The sequence below is a fragment of the Ixodes scapularis genome, unplaced genomic scaffold (genome assembly GCF_016920785.2).
Source record: "Ixodes scapularis isolate PalLabHiFi unplaced genomic scaffold, ASM1692078v2 PGA_scaffold1__304_contigs__length_218370807, whole genome shotgun sequence".
Taxonomy (NCBI): Eukaryota; Metazoa; Arthropoda; class Arachnida; order Ixodida; family Ixodidae; genus Ixodes; species Ixodes scapularis.
This window is the reverse complement of record NW_024609846.1, coordinates 194,525,580-194,542,823: the sequence shown is the minus strand read 5'-3', so window position 1 is coordinate 194,542,823 and position 17,244 is coordinate 194,525,580. Positions and strand designations below refer to the sequence as shown.

The following is a 17,244-nucleotide window of genomic DNA, read 5'->3' as shown; positions in this document are numbered from 1 at the left end:
TTCGACACCCTTGAAGACGTAGTGCCGCCCTCAGCTTGAGCGAGTTCCATTTCCGTCAAGGACTGCTCCCTCTTGATACATCACAGGAAGGCCCAGATGTTGGGGGACCTGCAGCCCACATTGCTCTTAAAGAAAGAAAAAGAAAAACACGCGCAAACTGTTATTACTGTATAGTCTCACTGAGTACGCAACTAACCGCAGAAAGCACGAGCACAGCTTTACTATGAAGCATATATTTACGTAGAACAACATATGGGTGATGGAAGACATAAAACGCGGTCATGTATGCAGTCATCATATTTTGGAGAAATCCCGGAGGCCCCCCCCTCGATTCATCTCTTTCTCTCTCCCTCTCTCTCTTCATTCCCGAGCAGTGGTGATGATAAGGAATTTGAATTTTTTTTTTTTAATTTCGTGACAATATATTTTAAGTTTGCGCCCCCAATCGGTACTTAGAAAGGTTTAGTTATTTTACGTCGAAACACCAACTGCACCGCCCATCCAACGAAATAATGTATTTCGCATTTGTTGCTACAAGCAACTTAAGAGATATTCGATTAATACCTGCAGTCCTCGGTGCCAAGCCTCGATGCTGTTATTTGTTCTTGGCATTTCCGCCAATGTCGATTCCCTCACTGACCAAACTGTCGGAAGGAAGATGGCAGTAGACAAGCCGTTCCGACGGGGCCTGCCGCTGTAGACATCTTCAAAGTAGTCGGCCACGTGTGCAGCCTCCGAGGGGAAAACCTCGACCAAGTCCTGGAATGCCTCTGGGAAGTCGGAAATTGGCAAGAAGGCCAATGCAGGCAGCATTCTCATCTGAAAGTGCACAGGAAGTAATTTTTTTTGGTCTGAAACACAGTTTATATATTAAAAAGAACAAAAAAAAAAAGAACAAAATAATTTTGCATACCTTAACCCTTATTCGGGCAGTCATTCAAAAATGGAACTAAAATTATATCACAATCAGTATTTCCTTAAGGAACCAATTCAAGCACCAAAACATTATTTTTTGTGGCATTTTATTTCACATTTAAGAGATAGGACATGTATCTCCCAGTGCACACTGCCCGTTAGGGGATAGCAAAATGTTGAATATTTGAAACAATAATTACTTCTTGTGGTACAACCTGAAGCAGTTTCTTGGGGACTTTCCCGTCACTATGCAAAGCCTAACTTTGCACTTTTCACAGGCAATTGATGTCTGGCCGCTTGGGCAGTACCTGCAGCGACCTTTGCCTTCCAGTGTTGGTAGGTGACCCACACCGTCGTAGCGGACATCGGTGACAGGTGCTGCCGTGGTCTGCATTCTTGGGCGCTGCGCCGCAGGTTCTTCATCGAGGGTGGAAGAAGGTCTCCCTCTTTTCGGGGGGCTTGCATGCATCAAAGCTTCTGAAACAGCTAGTCGAAATTGTTTCAGTCGCATTGCCTTCACGCCAGTGAGGTTTGACTGTCGTCGGTGTAGTAGCCAAGCGTTGTTCACGGATATGTCGAGAAGCTGGCTGAAGGTGCCTAAGTACCATCGCTTTGTGCGGAATGGGGTGCGATAAAGCGCTGCGTACATGTCTGCAAGGTCAACACCGCCCATGTGAATGTTGTACTGTTTCACAATTTGTGGGCAAGAAACTGGAATCTTTTGACGCTCCTTCTTGTCAAACCTGTTCGCTGTTTCCACTGGGTCTTGTGAGACACAAGAGCTTGCAACTATTACAGTCTTGTTGCCAGCCCATTTCACGACTGCAAGTCCTGCCACATTGTCCACTTTGTAGTCAAAGCTGCCTCTTCCCTCCTTCAGCAGTGACTTGTCATCCTTTAGGGAGCAGCCTCGAAGCCTGTTGCTTCGAATGGTGCCGAGACTGTGCAAAGAATACCTTTCTTTTAGTCGTGAGATCAGTTCCAGCGAGGTTAAGAAATTATCAAAGTAGACGATGCTCTCATTTGGACGAGAAATGCTCTCGCACAAGTGCAGCACAACCTTTGCGCCGAGACCAAGCGCCTCTTCCTCTTCTGCAAGTCTGATACCTTCGAATGTTGTTGCGCCGGTGTACAGAATGAAGTCATGAACCATCCCAGAAACACCCGCACGTGCAAACAGTTTGAAGCCCCACTTTTTAGGTTTTTTGGGGAGGTACTGCCTCAGGTTCCCCGCCTTTTTACCCTTGTACGGGATCATCATCTCATCAAAAGAGAAGAGATTTTCGCTCTCTGTGGCCTTGCATTTGCTCCGAATGTGCTCAAGCACAGGTTTTATCTTGTAGGCTCAGTCAGTTTCAACTGGCTGGAGGTTATCAATAAAATGGATGAACCTTCGGAGCTTCTTGACCCGTTTTACAGGCATCACATTGGCGATCTTGTCACATCTTGTTTGATTGGCCCAGTAGTCTTCAAACGAAGGCATCCCGACGACGCCCATCATAAGAAGAATTCCGATGAAGGACCTTAACTGTGCAACGTTCGTGTTGATTGAGCATCCGGTCTGTTGAGTGGAATACAGATTTGTCTCGTAAACCACCTTCTCAATGAACTCATCGCCAAAATACATCTGAAAATACTGCAGTGGAGTGAGATCTTCCGGTGCAAGCTCAAACTGCGGTTCTGGAGCTCGGAAGTCGTGGTCGAAACTTGTCTTTCTCCATTTGTACTTGTCACCTTGTTTCGACGAGGCGGCGTTCTTTGGCAATTCGGCTTCGTTTTCCGAGAGGGATTCTTCTACTTCCAAGCTTCTACTCCTTGCCTTGAAGCTGGTGTCATCATTGTTCGTGTCCGTTTCATCATCGCTTGATGAGTCGACGTCGGATATTCCACCTTCAGGAGGGATCACTGTGGCTCTCTTTCTCAATTGTGAGCCATAAAATGTCCTTGCAATTAGCTCCTGCACAAAACAAAAATAAAAAAAAAAACATTGGAAAAACGTATACAAAACAGTGGAACGAATACCCCAAACGTGCAGTGTATCCTGTGAGATACACACGGATTATCACCCTGCTTTGCATAATTGGATCGGGGTATTCGATTAAAAATACATCACCAAAGTGTTTGCACACTTTTGTTTAAAATCGCAATGTTAGATTTTGATTACCGTTTCAACGTTTAGAGTACAAAGTAGCACTTGCCGTGGACACGTGGACGCCAGCACTGGTCGACGCCATGTTCTGTCACTCACGAAGAAACACTTGCTGTAGGCTCCGGGAGGTGGCGCTAGGTGTCTCGGCCGCCGCGGAGGATGTGTCCCATGAGATACATTGCCCATTTGAGGGAGTATATATTTACAGTGATTTTTATTTGTGCGTTTTAAGTCTGTATCCCCGGAGATACAATAAACGAAAGAGGGTTAACAGCAAACTCTTCATCCGCATTGTATCGACTCTGAAGACCGCTAGAGCACACCTTCCTGTATACCGACTGGGATAAATGGAAGAAGCATCCCTGAATCCTTGCGCTAGGGGCCATGGCTTTTATGGCGTTGATGGCAGCGATCTCGAAGTCAGTGTAGACCACCTCAACGCAGTGGGTCCCAACGTGGCTCAGCAGCACATCGAAGAGCCTTGAACGAGAATAATAATAACAATTCTGTGTAGTCAGTATTACAAATAAAAGAAACAATTATGTAGACAAAATCACAATGATGGCACACCGAGGGATCCGTTTTTGTAACTTTTAGTGCTTACCTTCTGTAGGTGGTTTCGGATTTGTTGGGCAGCAAGCCGTAAACCATGGGCACTACTACACCGTTGACGACTGCATGCACAGTGTAGAGCTGGTAGAACTGCTCAGGGGTGACCTTGAAGGTTCTGTCTGCGAACCAGGTCCGGGCCAAATAGCTCAGGTTGCGCTCAGTTGCAAAGATGAGAAGTCTCTCGCTGTCGCCGTCGCCGCTGTCGTGCAGGAGAAACGAATCTCCTTTGGCTGTGACCTGCATGAAGTTGGAACAGTTATTACGAAATCAAATACATAACGCAAGAGAGCACTTTACCTTAAACTCTGCGGGCATTCGAATGTCTGCCCTGCAGGATGGTACACTGTACACGAAATTTGCGCGCTGCCTCTGTTTCCGAATCGTGCGCCGTAGTGTGGGTGCAGCAGGAATCTGCAAGGCAGTGTCGTCCGTTACGGAGGAGGCTGCATCCAAAAGTATCTGGTGCGGTGCTAGGCGTCCTTCCACTGCAAGCAAAAAGCACATATAAAATTTGGTTCTTGTTATGCAAAACTGGGAATATAAAAACAACGTTTCGCAACTTACCTGCTCTTAGCTTCATCTCATGACGTACTCTGAGAACACTTAGCTCGGTTGGGTCACCGGCGTGCGTGTGGTCGCTCGAGTAAGATAGTATACGAGTAATGGCTAGGTCAGTTACAAATTTAGTTTTACAAAGTGTCCTTTGCCGGCAAGCCCAGTAGAGCGTCGATTCGTTAGACTTAACCCTTTGTTGGACGTGAGAAGATACAACATTGCACATGATTTTTGACATTTCCAGTGTCCTTCTGGATCTATTTTATTTACAAAAAAAGAAACATTGAAGCAGACATTTCACAGCTGAGAAAAAAGTGTGACCTATATGTCCCATGAGCCGCTTAGGTCACTTTGACAAAGTGGGACAGGGGCATCCCACAGCTCACTTCCTCACCACTGACTATGGAAGGGTCCAAAACACACTGCACAGAGGGGAGCTTTGCCCACACTGCACATGTACTTAGTGCGAGCCTCTTTGGCTTTTGTCGAGCACCAGCGGCACCTCCGATGCGTTTCTGTCAAGATGGGGTGATGTGCATTACCAGTGAACCGGAGCTCCTCAGGCACACCGGTCATCCCATGGCCATTCTTCTTGCCCCGTTTGTTGTGGTGGGTGACTAGGCTTGTCCTTCATTTCCGGAAGCTGTTTGCGCGATCAGCTGGTGTCCAAGCTTCAGCGTGAAGTGCAGGCACACGACTGGCTCCAAACAGCTGATCTGAATGAAAGCGGTGACGACAGCAGCATTCAGAATGAAGTAAAAAATCCTAGTCCACCAGCGTTTCGAGTGACGGTCTGCGACATATGTGTTGCGTTTCTGGTCGAATTTATCAACTCCGCCCATCCAGTTGTTATAATCTTTTACTACTGTGGGGCACTCCACTGCCTTCTTTTTGCCATTTGGCAGTGTTCGCTGGACTTCGAGTTGGCTCTCAGGATCATGGTAGTTTGACATGATGTGCACGTTTTTTGAGTCCCTCCATTGGTATCCGACAATGTCCCCTTTTCTTCGCCAAAGGTAGGAGCCCCTTTCGAGTTTGTTGTCGACCTTGAACTCAAACGGAAGGTCCTTGTTTGTGCGGAATGTTCCACAGGCAAGAATGTCCCTGTTGCAAAGTTCCTGAAGCAGTTTTGTTGACGTAAAAACGTTTTCAAAAAACAACTGCGAACTGACTGGAATGGCTCCGCCGGCAAGTGATAGAACGACATGTTTCCCCAAAGTTCTGTCACGTGGCTACTCGGCGTTCTTGCACTCGTACAGTTGAAACTTGAGAAGGTACCCTGTATGGGAGTCTGCCAATGACCACATCTTGAATCCTCTTTATTTTTGGTTTCATGGGCATGTATTGCTTCATGCTTGACCGTCCTTTGAATAAGATCATTCTTTCATCCACAGCAAGATGACTGGACGGGCTGTGCTCTGAGTGGAACTTTTCATTCATCATCTTGATGAGAGGGCACACTTTGTAGGCACGATCAAAATCGTTCGTTCCATGCTCTGGTATCTTGGCGTTATCATTCAGGTGAAGGCAGTTCATTGTCATCTGAAAACATTTGTATGTCATCACCCACGTGATCTCTTCTGTGCAAAAGAGGCTATCTGAGTTCCAATACATGTGCAACTGGTGCATAGAATTGACACTCATAAGCATAAGTAGTCCAATGTACACTCGAAGCTCGTCGAGTGTCAGAGGCGTCCACCGTCTTCGATTCGTTTGCTCCGCATAGAGATTGGGCAGCTCCACAATGTGATGCATAACTTCATCATCGAAGTACAGTCTAAAGGCATCCAGCGCTGTGCTTTGCTCGCTGAGCCGCTGGGAGCAAGTAGGTCCCAAATTGCTGGTAGCGGGAGGAACGATAGGTGACGTATTCCACTGATCGCCTGCTGTATCGTCGTCTTCAGGGTCTGGCTCAGTCCTCTCGCTTCTTTTTTGCTTTTTCCTCTTTCCCGTGTAGGACTTGCATGGCTTTTGCTTGCACTTGCTTGTGGAGGGAGCAGGCAATGGCACCTCGTCCTCATCCTCGTCCCCTCTGCACTCGCCTAACGCCACAACCAGAAATTTCACTGACTGTCGCAAAAACAAGTGCTGCCCCCTCTTGGTATAGAGATGAAATTGTACTCAAGTTTCCCTGACTCTTTATAGAGGGAGCCACACGAAGAAGTGGGAAAACATCCCACGGCATGGTTGAGGCCCACTTTAGGTGGGAACGATAAGTGGGACACATATGTCCCAGTGTCCAACAAAGGGTTAATACGAGTGTAAGAATGTCCGTCGTGGAGGAGCATAGCGCCACCCCTCTCTGTTGTGATCAACTCCATTTCAAAAGCGAGAGTAAGTTCCCATGCAAAAATGACGTTTCTTTTATACCCTGGTACATCCGCCATCCGAAAAAAGAAAAGCAGCTAGAAAATTCCTGAATCTGGGCGAATCGGGTGACGCGCGTACAACAACAAAGCAAACAATGACGACCTGGCGATACTCTTAGACAAACTCTTTTTGTTAATTTTTTCTTTCTTTCTATATATGGCTTAGGTTCTTTGCGAGGTTTCTTTGTTTTTTACTACTTCTAGTTTCGTTCCGAATGTCGGACCTTCGGTTTGATACCCGGAACTGCAGCACCTGTTACAGAATCTTCGCCCGCGATCGACCTTGGTGACCTTGTACGGGTTTGGCACGGAAGAACCATATGACAAATTTTGGGTTACTGTGTGACAGGTGGCCCGAGTTACGAATTATCCTGTGGCGAATGTTCCGCTGTGACGAATGGGCCTATTACCAGTTGCCCTATGACGAATCGGCATGTGACGAACGGGCCGTATCCCCGCCATAGTGAGCTGGTCTCGAACTCATTTTCAGCAGGCGATGTTCATTGGGGAAGATTCAAGAGTCATTGTGGCATAAATCCTGTCTAGGGGTTTTCTGTTTTTTTTTCTAGAAACAGGCGTGTGCATCGCGTGCTTTAACATCACGCGTTCGTGAGGAAGTATGAGCGGTGCAGGTGTGAAAAAAAATACTGCTAACTCCAAGTTTATTCAAGAAAAAAAAAACAAATCTACCGTGATAAATACAATTAGTGACGATGATTATCCTTAGCCAGGCAGACATATATCTGTGAGTCGGGGAATCAACCACCGCGTGAAGAGGCACCCACGAAATAGTGGCCGCTTATATTTTTTGTTCTGACCATAGACATTACATGGTGGTTTCCTGAACACGAAATTGTGCTTAGTGGACATTCACAAGAGCTGTGAACATTGCAGAAGCTGCATCAACCAAGCAAGCAGTCCGCGGTGGCAAGGGGCCTTCGGTACTCTTGAACCTGACTGGTTTTGATATAGTCTGGGGTTTTGACTCATACTATATGCACTGGGCCCTTCTCGGAGGATGGCGTCAGTTTGCCAAATTGTGATTTTCCGGTGTAGGCGAGGATGACTACATTGGACACCTTTCGCGGCAATCCATTGTAATCGAGCGATTGTGTAGCCTGAAGCCGCCACAATGCTTCAACCGACAGCCGGGAGCCCTGAAGCTGAGGAAGTACTGGAAAGCAGCTGCATGCAATGCTGGCTGTTCTATTACTGCCTTCCTTGTTTGAAGGAAATACTGTAAGCTCAATAGTATGAGCGCTTAGAACTCTTCGTAAATGCTTTTTTATCTTCGAACTAAGATGGAAGCTCTAGTCTAGATGAAGATGTCGAGCTGAGCACAGAGAAGATGACTAAGTTTGTCGTGCAGGCTTAGTTCCTCTACGGCAGGGGTTCTCGACCATTGATGTTTCGCGGAATCCTTGTGGATCGGCGGAAATGATGGAGGACCTCGTTTGTGGTGAGGGGAGAAAAAAGGTATAGGTTAAACATAATAATGATATCAAAAATGGATATTACTAAGGGCTGGTGTGAATTAGACTTCTCCTATTAACATACACAAAAAAAACCTAGCCCGAAAATTGAAACAAATTTCTTCTCGATCTGAGAAAAAGGCCGACTTTTATTGCCGTGCTTAGCTGATGAGGCAGATCTTTGCAGGTCCCTAGAATGCCTTCGCGGACTCCCGTTTGAGAACTACTGCTCTACGGAAAAGCACACATGACCTCAAACGTGCACACGCTCATGCATATCTTTCAAGAGCTGTGCTCTCCATGGGCCGCTATGGATGCTACCTTGCTTCCAGTTTGAGTCGAACGTGCGGCATGTGTTGAAGCTTGTTTCCTCGTCGAATGGTGTGCCCTTCCAGATCTTGTGCCGCATTTTCCTCCACAACAGCTTTTATGAGCTGAGGAATATGGTTTCGAACGAGGTCCAAGCACATCTTCCGACGAGGAGACACGACAAGCCAGGGGACGTGTACCTTGGAAAGTCCAGGCAGCTGCCGCAATATCTGCATAGACTTGTTGAGGAGGAGCTGACCTTGGAAGTTGCACAGGACCTTGTGGAGTTGGACCGTGCACGTGTTGCTGGGCACTCGTTTCACAGCACACAATACTGAGCTCCAACAAAGTGGGACTCGACGGCTCTGAATTTGGGAGATAATAACGTCACAGTTGAACATATTCTTTCTGCAAGAGACGAGGGTGGAAGCCAAAACGCGTACATCGTTTCAAATGTCTACGACGTATCTGATTTTGAAGAGTGGGACACCTCAAGCTTGCCCACAAGCGGCCCACTAAGGTATTGCACAAGCTCTGTGGGCGTGTTAACCCATGCATGTGTTTGGACATAGATGGCATTGTTCTGTTTCCTCAGCTCTGCAACAAGTATGAGTGGTCCTAGATTTTTAGAACCAGTCATAATTGTGTGCTAAAAGTACACTCAATGGGAGGTAAACCAAAAAATAAAAAAGTATGTTAATTTATTTGCTAATTATTGCACTCATGGAGCGGATATCTACCTGATTGCATCAATTTACTCGTATACCAAGCTGTTTCCCAGCAACACAATGAAAGTTTGTTTTCATTAGCAATTTTTCACCTTAACTGGAAGGTTTGCCTCATTGTCTTTTAGTTGCATACTTCTGCCATCGTTTCTGATGTGGCATTGCTACTTTTGACTTCTTTATGTAATTTAGACAGCACACTCATTGTTTGATCGATTGCACTGGTGGCCAAAGTGAGATAGAATTATGCAGAAAAAAACTATGAATGTTTGGAGAACCATAACGGGAAAAAAAGGGGGGGGGGGGCTTCTTTTAACGAAAAACGATGTGGAGTGAGCAGTGGTTTCCAAAGGGGACAAGCATAACTGTCGACTACAACAAATAACACGAGGCTGCAAAATGTTTCTTCAACCGCTGAACAAAAATAAATGCATGGTTTGCTAGCTAGCCACTGACCCTGATGGCTGTTATGAGTATACTGCTCGAAATATTTTTCTAGAACAATAAAGGAAACAAGGTCACTGGAAACATCTGTGTCAAAAAGCAGTTCAGCTGTATGTAGGCAGTGTAGTAGAGTGTGAGCTTATTTTAAAGGGAAACTGAAGTGGTTATGCATTTAAGGAAAACACCTAAATCGTCTTCATTTGGCCTCCGGGATCACGATTGTCGACATTATTTTTCGATTTGGTGCACGGAGGCTACAGAAAATAATTTTTGAAGTACCGCTGCAGCCCCTCCCCGGGGCGTGACGTCATACTAGGGGTTTTCGGAATCACCGCTCTCGCGCATCTGCAAGCGCACCTGTCAAAGCTATGCACGCGCACTCTTGCTATTTTCAAAAAGGTCAGAAATAGACGTTCCGACTTGTGTCAGTGCGGAAAAATATACCTGGCAAGCCTGCGATTGCACACGCTGCCCACACGAGCGACACGTGCTTGGCCAGTTTAAAGATCCTAGTATGACGTCATGACTGGTCGGAGGTTTTTTGTGTTTTCTCGCGTTTAGTTACATCTTCGGGGAAAACGAACGTGATTTGCAGATTCACGGGATAAAATACGCCAGAACTCACCTCTACTTCTTTTCTTTTTTTTCAACTTTGACCCGCGAAGAGTGCCATGTGGCTCGCGATCCGCAGTTTGGCCACCCCTGGTTTATTGCCATAATTGGAGTGTGATGTTCTTGAGTCGCTCAATTTCAGTATTTTTTCTAAATAAATAAAAATTAGGCAACAATGTATCAAAAGTTTTTGATATCCCCTTAGAGTGGGCTACTAGGAAAATTAAGTTACCGTTTTGTGACCTGCAAGGTTGGAACTGGATTTTTATTCAAAATACCCCTAAAGGCCCTCTGTATGAGGGTATTACATACGGGGGGCAAGCAAATATATAATATTACACACATAAAATACAAAAATTATTCAAAGACATAATGAGAACAAGGAATAAAACAGAACCTTAAGTATTAGTATAACTACGCTCGAGCTCTTGAAAGTTAGACATATATAGTTCAGTTGCTATATGAGCCGGTAGGTTGTTCCAGTCGATTATGGTTCGTAGTATGCAAAGATGGGCAAAATACATGCCAATATGTGGCGTCTCCACGGACCCCGAGCCGTGCGGGTTCGCCCGCCCACGTCTGGCTGTGCGTGGCTGTCCCGTGTCTGGGGAAAAGGGCATCCTGGTGGTTGAGCCGAGCCCGGGGTAGGTTTGGACCCTTCGGGGCCCCCCGGGCGAGGCAATACACCACTTCGGCCCCCGCTTCTCATAGACGGGAGTCCTGGTAAGGCCCGGCCAGGATGATTCAGTCTAGTCGCCACTTCTTCTACTATCCCCTCTTTTCTTTCTCTTTCCTCCTTTCTCCTATTCTTCGTTTTCACCTTCTTTGGCGGCAAGGGCTAACCTTGGGTGGCGACAGAACTCTTTCTTGACCCACACTTGGTTATAGCATCCTGGTAGCACTGATAGAGTAACATACTCAGACAAGCCAGACCTGTTATGAGATGTTACCTATCCCCTTGTTGGACTCCGTGGTGGGTGGTGCGCTACGGATGCCGAAGTTTTTTGCCCTTCATATGGCGCCCCTCCCTTCTAAACCCGGTTCAAGGCAGGCCTCCAAGAGGCCTCGCCCTGAGCCCCAAGTCATTGGAAAAGCCCCTCAAATGGGAACATTTACAAAGTTTTTTGTGATTCACTCGAACCTTGAAGAAAAGCCAGTGTCCAAATTGTCCCCCTTTGTGGTAGCCAAAGTGCTAGAAAACCTTATTGGGTTCTCGTACAAAGCAAAAAAAAAAAAAAAAAAACTCCACTCCGGCGACCTTCTCGTTAAAGTAAACACGAAAGCCCAAAGTGAAGCACTCTCCAAGATGACCAGCGTAGTCGACGTCGAAGTGTCCGCGAGTCCTCACCGGACGCTCAACACGATCCGTGGAGTCCTTTCTGAAGACGACTTCCTCGATGTTAGCAAGGAAGAAATCCTGGAAGGACTGAAAGATGCCGGTGTTGTCGCCGTTAAACGTATTATGTTCCGCAAGGATGGCAAGGAAACCCCGTCAAAGCACGTGATCTTGACCTTTGAGAGACACACCCTCCCTGAAACTGTGAAGGCAGGTTATCTCCAGTGCCGCATCCGTCCCTATGTCCCCAACCCGCAACGGTGCTTCCGCTGCCAACGCTTTGGGCATGGGTCACGCAGTTGCAGAGGGAAAGAAACTTGTGCAAAACGTGGAAGCCAGGAACATGTTGCTGACATCTGCGAGGCAGCGGCCCGCTGTAGTAACTGCAGGTGGCCCCACCCAGCTTACTCCCGCACCTGTCCCCTTTGGCGTCAAGAAAAAGAAATTCTTTCCCTAAAGGCAAAGGAGAACATCACCTACTTGGAGGCTAAGAAGAAGCTGTCCTTCCTCTCAAAAGGAGGTTACGCCGAGGTGGTGCGAAGGGGCCCTGCACCACACTTGGAGACTAGGGCCACCCAGGTCTCTCCTGAGATCTTGGCGGCTGACCTAAGGGCCCCATCCCTTCGACAGTAGCAGCATGCTGCTCCCCTGGGCAAAGGTGGGCCGGCAATAGCCGTGCCCGCCCTACCCTTCAAGACTGCGGCGCAGGGTCAGCAGGCTTCCTGTTCTCGCAGAGAGGGCGCTTTAGCTGCTTCCTCTGCTCAGGACAGGCCAGCACTGTCTGCACCTGTCAACACTGGCCGCTCTCCTAAGGAGGAGAAGAAGCGAGGCCCTTGGCCTCAGTCCCTGGAGAGGCAGCCAGCAACCAAGGAGCTGCGTGGTTCGCACGCAGCTTCCCTGCCGAGAAAGGAGGTGGAACAGATGGACGGGGTAGAACTCCTCCCCAGTACATCGACCACCTTTCCACCTAGTTCTGGTCGTGGTCGCGGATTGGGGCCCCGCGGTACAGACCCTCCCTGGCTAGCAGGCAAGTCTGCCTGCGAGGCTCAGGAGAACACTGGCGCTGCCTTGTCTGCCCCCTCATCGACTCCGGGCTCTGACCAGGATCAGATGGAGTGGCAGACTACAAAGAAACAAAAATCGAAAAAACTCGTAACTCCTCCGAAGTGAGGTAATTGACTCACTTTTCCATGTGCTCCGGTTTTCGTGCCTAAAATGGCTTCTGTACTCATACAGTGGAACTGTCGTGGCCTTCTAAGAAACCTGGAGGATGTAGAGCATCTTCTGGAGGAGTACAAGCCACGAGCGCTGTGCTTGCAAGAGACTCATTTGAGTCCCAGCCATACTGATTTCCTCAGACGTTACCAGGTTTTCCGGAGGGATCGTCCGAGCTCTGTCAGTTCCTCTGGGGGAGTTGCGGTGGTTCTCCCAAGAGAAGTTCCCTGCACAGAGGTTCCACTGTCCACATCACTTGAAGCAGTGGCTGTTCGGTTTTTGCACCATAAGGCTCTTACAGTATGCTTTTTATATCTGCCACCTTCCCTTACTTTAAAATGTTCAGATTTTAACTCGCTGTTAGACCAGCTTCCTGAGCCTTTCCTTTTGATGGGCGATTTTAATTGTCACAACCCTTTATGGGGGAGCACACGTCAGGATGTCAGAGGAAAAATTGTTAAGTCAGTTTTAACCACACGAAGTCTTTGTCTTTTTAATACGGGCCAGCCTACTTATTTTAGTCCATCATCCTTGTCATCAACTTCCATCGACCTTTCAATTGGTTCTGCTAGTTTACTTCCAGATTTTTCCTGGAGTGTGGATTCCAATCCACGTGGAAGCGATCATTTTCCTACTCCTTTAACCTGTAGCATAGCCCCTCTTTTAATTCATACGCGCCCGCCTCGTTGGAAGCTTGACAAGGCTGATTGGGGCCTTTTCAAGCAGGCATCGCTTTTAGCATATGCTCGTCTCGAAAGTCTTACAATTGACGAACTCAATCATCTTTTAACCGAGCGTATTATCACAGCAGCCAAGCTGTCCATCCCGCAGACATCTCTATTTCTTCCTAGGAGGCCAAAGCCCTGGTGGAATTCGGAATGTGAAGAGGCACGCAAGAAACAAAATCGGGCCTGGGGTATTCTGAGACGATACCCCACTAGAGATAACCTCATATCCTTTCGGAAAATGAAGGCCCGTGCACGCTGCGTCTGAAGAAAAGCGAAACGGGAAAGTTGGCAAGAGTATGCTTCCACTGTAAATTGCAGTACCTCACCTAAGGAAGTCTGGGATCGAATACACAAGATCAATGGTTCCTACCATGCATTTAAAATCCCCCTGCTTTTTAGGAATGGAACATGCCCAGACACACTCGAGGAACAAGCTGATATTTTTTTTTAGAACATGTTGAATATATATCCAGTTCACATCATTATTCATCTACTTTCCTTCGACACAAGCTGAAGGCTGAAAGCAATCCCTTGAAAACCTCAGGAGGTGAACAGGAGCTATATAATGCTACATTCAGCTTGCACGAGCTCCTCGCAGTTCTTCACAACACAAAGTCCTCAGCTCCTGGACCAGATGGTTTGCATTATTCAATGCTACAGCATCTTCATCCTTCAACACTCGATGTAATTTTATATCTTTATAACCGCATATGGCAGGAGGGCTATTTCCCTTCATCTTGGAAGGTAGCTCATGTCCTTCCACTTTTGAAGGCTGGTAAGGATGCTTCTTGCGTTTCCAGTTATAGGCCCATTGCTCTTACCAGCTGTCTCTGTAAGACATTGGAGCGAATGATTAATCGCAGACTAATGTACTATTTGGAGCATGGCAAGGTACTCGACAAATTGCAGTGCGGCTATCGTTCATCAAGGTCCACAGTCGACCACTTGGTCCGTCTCGAAACTGTTGTGCGTGAGGCCTTTGCACACGGGCAGCACTGCCTCTCCGTGTTCTTCGATCTCGAGAAAGCGTATGACACGGCTTGGCGCTTTGGCATTTTGAGGGACCTGTTTGACCTCGGATTACGTGGTCGCATGCTTCGTGCCATTCAGAGCTATTCAGACAGGCGCACCTTTCGAGTCCAGCTGGGGAACACACTTTCCCGTGAATTTCTGCAGGAAAATGGAGTGGCGCAGGGGGGAGTACTAAGTGTTACTTTGTTTATATTTAAAATGAACTCCATTGTTTCTGTAATCCCTTCGTCGGTTCAGTATTCACTTTACGTCGATGATTTACAAATTTCAGTTTCCTCCTGTAACCTCTCAGTCTGTGAACGCAGGGTTCAGCTAGGCATCAACAAGCTAACTGAGTGGGCTGACAGTAATGGGTTTAAGTTCTCTCCTGAAAAGACTGCATCTGTTTGCTTCACCCGCAAACGTGGAATCCTTCTTGAACCATCCCTAACAATCTACAATAGTAATGTTAGTGTTCAACCTCAGCACAAATTTTTGGGTCTTACGTTTGATAGTAAACTGAATTTCAATGCTCATGTAAAAAGCCTGAAATTGAAAGCGCACAAGTCTCTCAATATCCTTGAAGTTCTTTCTCACCGGTCTTGGGGCTCGGATCGATTGTGCCTCCTGCGGATCTATCGTTGTTTGGTACGCTCTCGACTAGACTATGGCTGCTTTGTTTATGGGTCTGCCAGGCAGTCTGTTCTCAAGATGTTGGATCCCATTCATCATTTTGGGCTTCGGTTGGCTACAGGTGCTTTTCGTACATCCCCTGTGCCCAGTCTATACGCAGAGGCTAACGAGTGCTGCCTCGAGAAACGTAGATTCGCATTGGGCATGATGTACTCTCTTCGCATCCGATCTGTCCTCCAGCACCCTACTCGAGAAGTTGTTCAAGATACACGCTCGGAACGACTCTTTCTCGCAAAACCTAGCGTGATCCCTCCGTTCAGTATGCGACTGAAGACCTTGGCCCAGTCTGTCGGATTAGATGTGGCATCCCAGGTAGTAGAATTTTCTGGCATCATAGCACCTTGGGAGCACCCTGACATACTCTGCAACCTGTCTCTTGCACAGTATAACAAGAAAAACACTCCGAGTGCTGTGCTTCTGCAAGAATTTTATGAACTGGCTCAATTGTATGAAGATCATACAAAGTTCTATACAGATGAAACAAAATCTGAGACCTTTGTTGGCTGCTCTGTTATTGGATCCTCAGTGGAAGTTGTAAGGCGGATAAATACTGCTGCTTCTATTCTCACAGCGGAGCTGTATGGCCTCCTGTTGGCTACGGAACACATAGCCCGCCACAGGATACCCCTGGCAGTGGTTTTCACTGACTCTCTCAGTGCCCTGCGAGCCATCTCTTCACTGCTGCCTACAAGAAACTCTCTTGTTATTGAAGTTCAGAAGAAAATTGTGGCAGCCAGAAAGCATTGCACCATTGTCTTTTGTTGGATTCCCAGCCATGTTGGTATCCCAGGCAATGAGGCGGCCGACCGTGCTGCCCGCACATGCGGCAGCAGACAGGTAGATATTAAAAGGATCCCTTACATGGACTATCGCCCTTCTGTAAGGTCTCGCATACGAGCACAATGGCAAGCCGAGTGGAATGAGGAGATCCACAACAAGCTGCATCTTATTAAGCCAAATTTGGGTGAATGGGCGAGCGCCCGGCACCAGGAACGCTTTTATGAAGTAGTACTGTGTCGCTTGCGGATTGGCCACACTCATCTGACTCATGGCTACCTGCTCCATGGGGAGGATGCCCCTTTGTGTGAACAGTGTCACAAACCTCTAAGTGTTCTTCATTTTCTAATTGAGTGCCCTTTCTATGAACGGGAACGCCGATCTCACTTTGCACAGTTATACAGAAAGCACATTCCCTTACACCCAATGTTGTTATTGGGTGATGAACCATTCGTAACTTACAAGCAGGTTTTTAAGTTTTTAGAAGCTATTGGTCTTCTACATCGACTGTGAACTTCAAAGCTTTTCACTCATGTCCATTTGTGTTTGTGAAATTATCCGATTCATGTCTCATTCCTCTACTTTTAACCCTGACCACTAGAGTCCTTTCTTCTCGCTTACCCTCAATGCAATAGTTTCCTTCTTTGGCGCTCTTTGGCCTTAGCAGCCCTTGCGCCATAAAAACCCAATCCAACCCAACATGCCAATATGTATCGAAATACAAATACAAAATACTTCGTCAAAAATGTTTTTAATTACAAATCTAATTACATTTCTAAAAAAGCATTTAAGTACAAGATACAAATACAACCAAATGTATTTGGTCTCCTCCAAATACTTTTCCAAATACATTCCTCAAAATTTGCGTCAGCGACTTAGGGCACCTGTAACGGGTTTCTGGGTATCTCATTTTAATTTTGCATCGCACATTCGGGAGTTAGTGTGCGAGGCTCTAGTAACGTAATAGAAATATAATCACAAAAAAAAAATGTAATCAGCTTGGACGTAATAAGTGAAAAAGTACAGAGCTTCAAGCAGCTTTTTTTGTCGATTACATTTTGGTGTAGACCAACAAAGAACCGAGACGACCAAGACGCGCAGCACTAGCTAGAGAATTTTTTATTGTTGCAACTCACACCAGTTACGAAAATCTGGACGACTAGCGCATTTAGAATGTTCTAGGCAAAAATATGGATGGAAATCAGGCTGGAACGCATCACAAGTTGTCACAGGCACTTATTTAGCCAGTCTGCCTGTGAACCTCGATTTCATCACTATTCTTGCCCTGGACTAGCACCGTAATCACAAAGTCACTAAACGCT

General features: G+C 46.8%; 2 protein-coding genes across 2 annotated transcripts; both read right to left on the bottom strand.

Moving 5' to 3' along the window:
* Positions 1-1,111: 1,111 nt before the first annotated feature.
* On the bottom strand, positions 1,112-2,176 carry LOC115329619 (piggyBac transposable element-derived protein 3-like). Its single transcript, XM_040213671.2, has one exon. The coding sequence runs from the start codon at positions 2,174-2,176 to the stop codon at positions 1,112-1,114; it is 1,065 nt and encodes a 354-aa protein (XP_040069605.2).
* Positions 2,177-2,260: 84 nt separating this feature from the next.
* LOC120842537 (piggyBac transposable element-derived protein 4-like) lies at positions 2,261-5,584 on the bottom strand. Its single transcript, XM_042290438.1, is given in 4 exon segments — positions 2,261-2,805; positions 4,633-4,878; positions 4,881-5,463; positions 5,510-5,584. Coding segments are annotated over 4 exon segments (1,449 nt in total).
* Between the last annotated feature and the right edge of the window lie 11,660 nt (positions 5,585-17,244).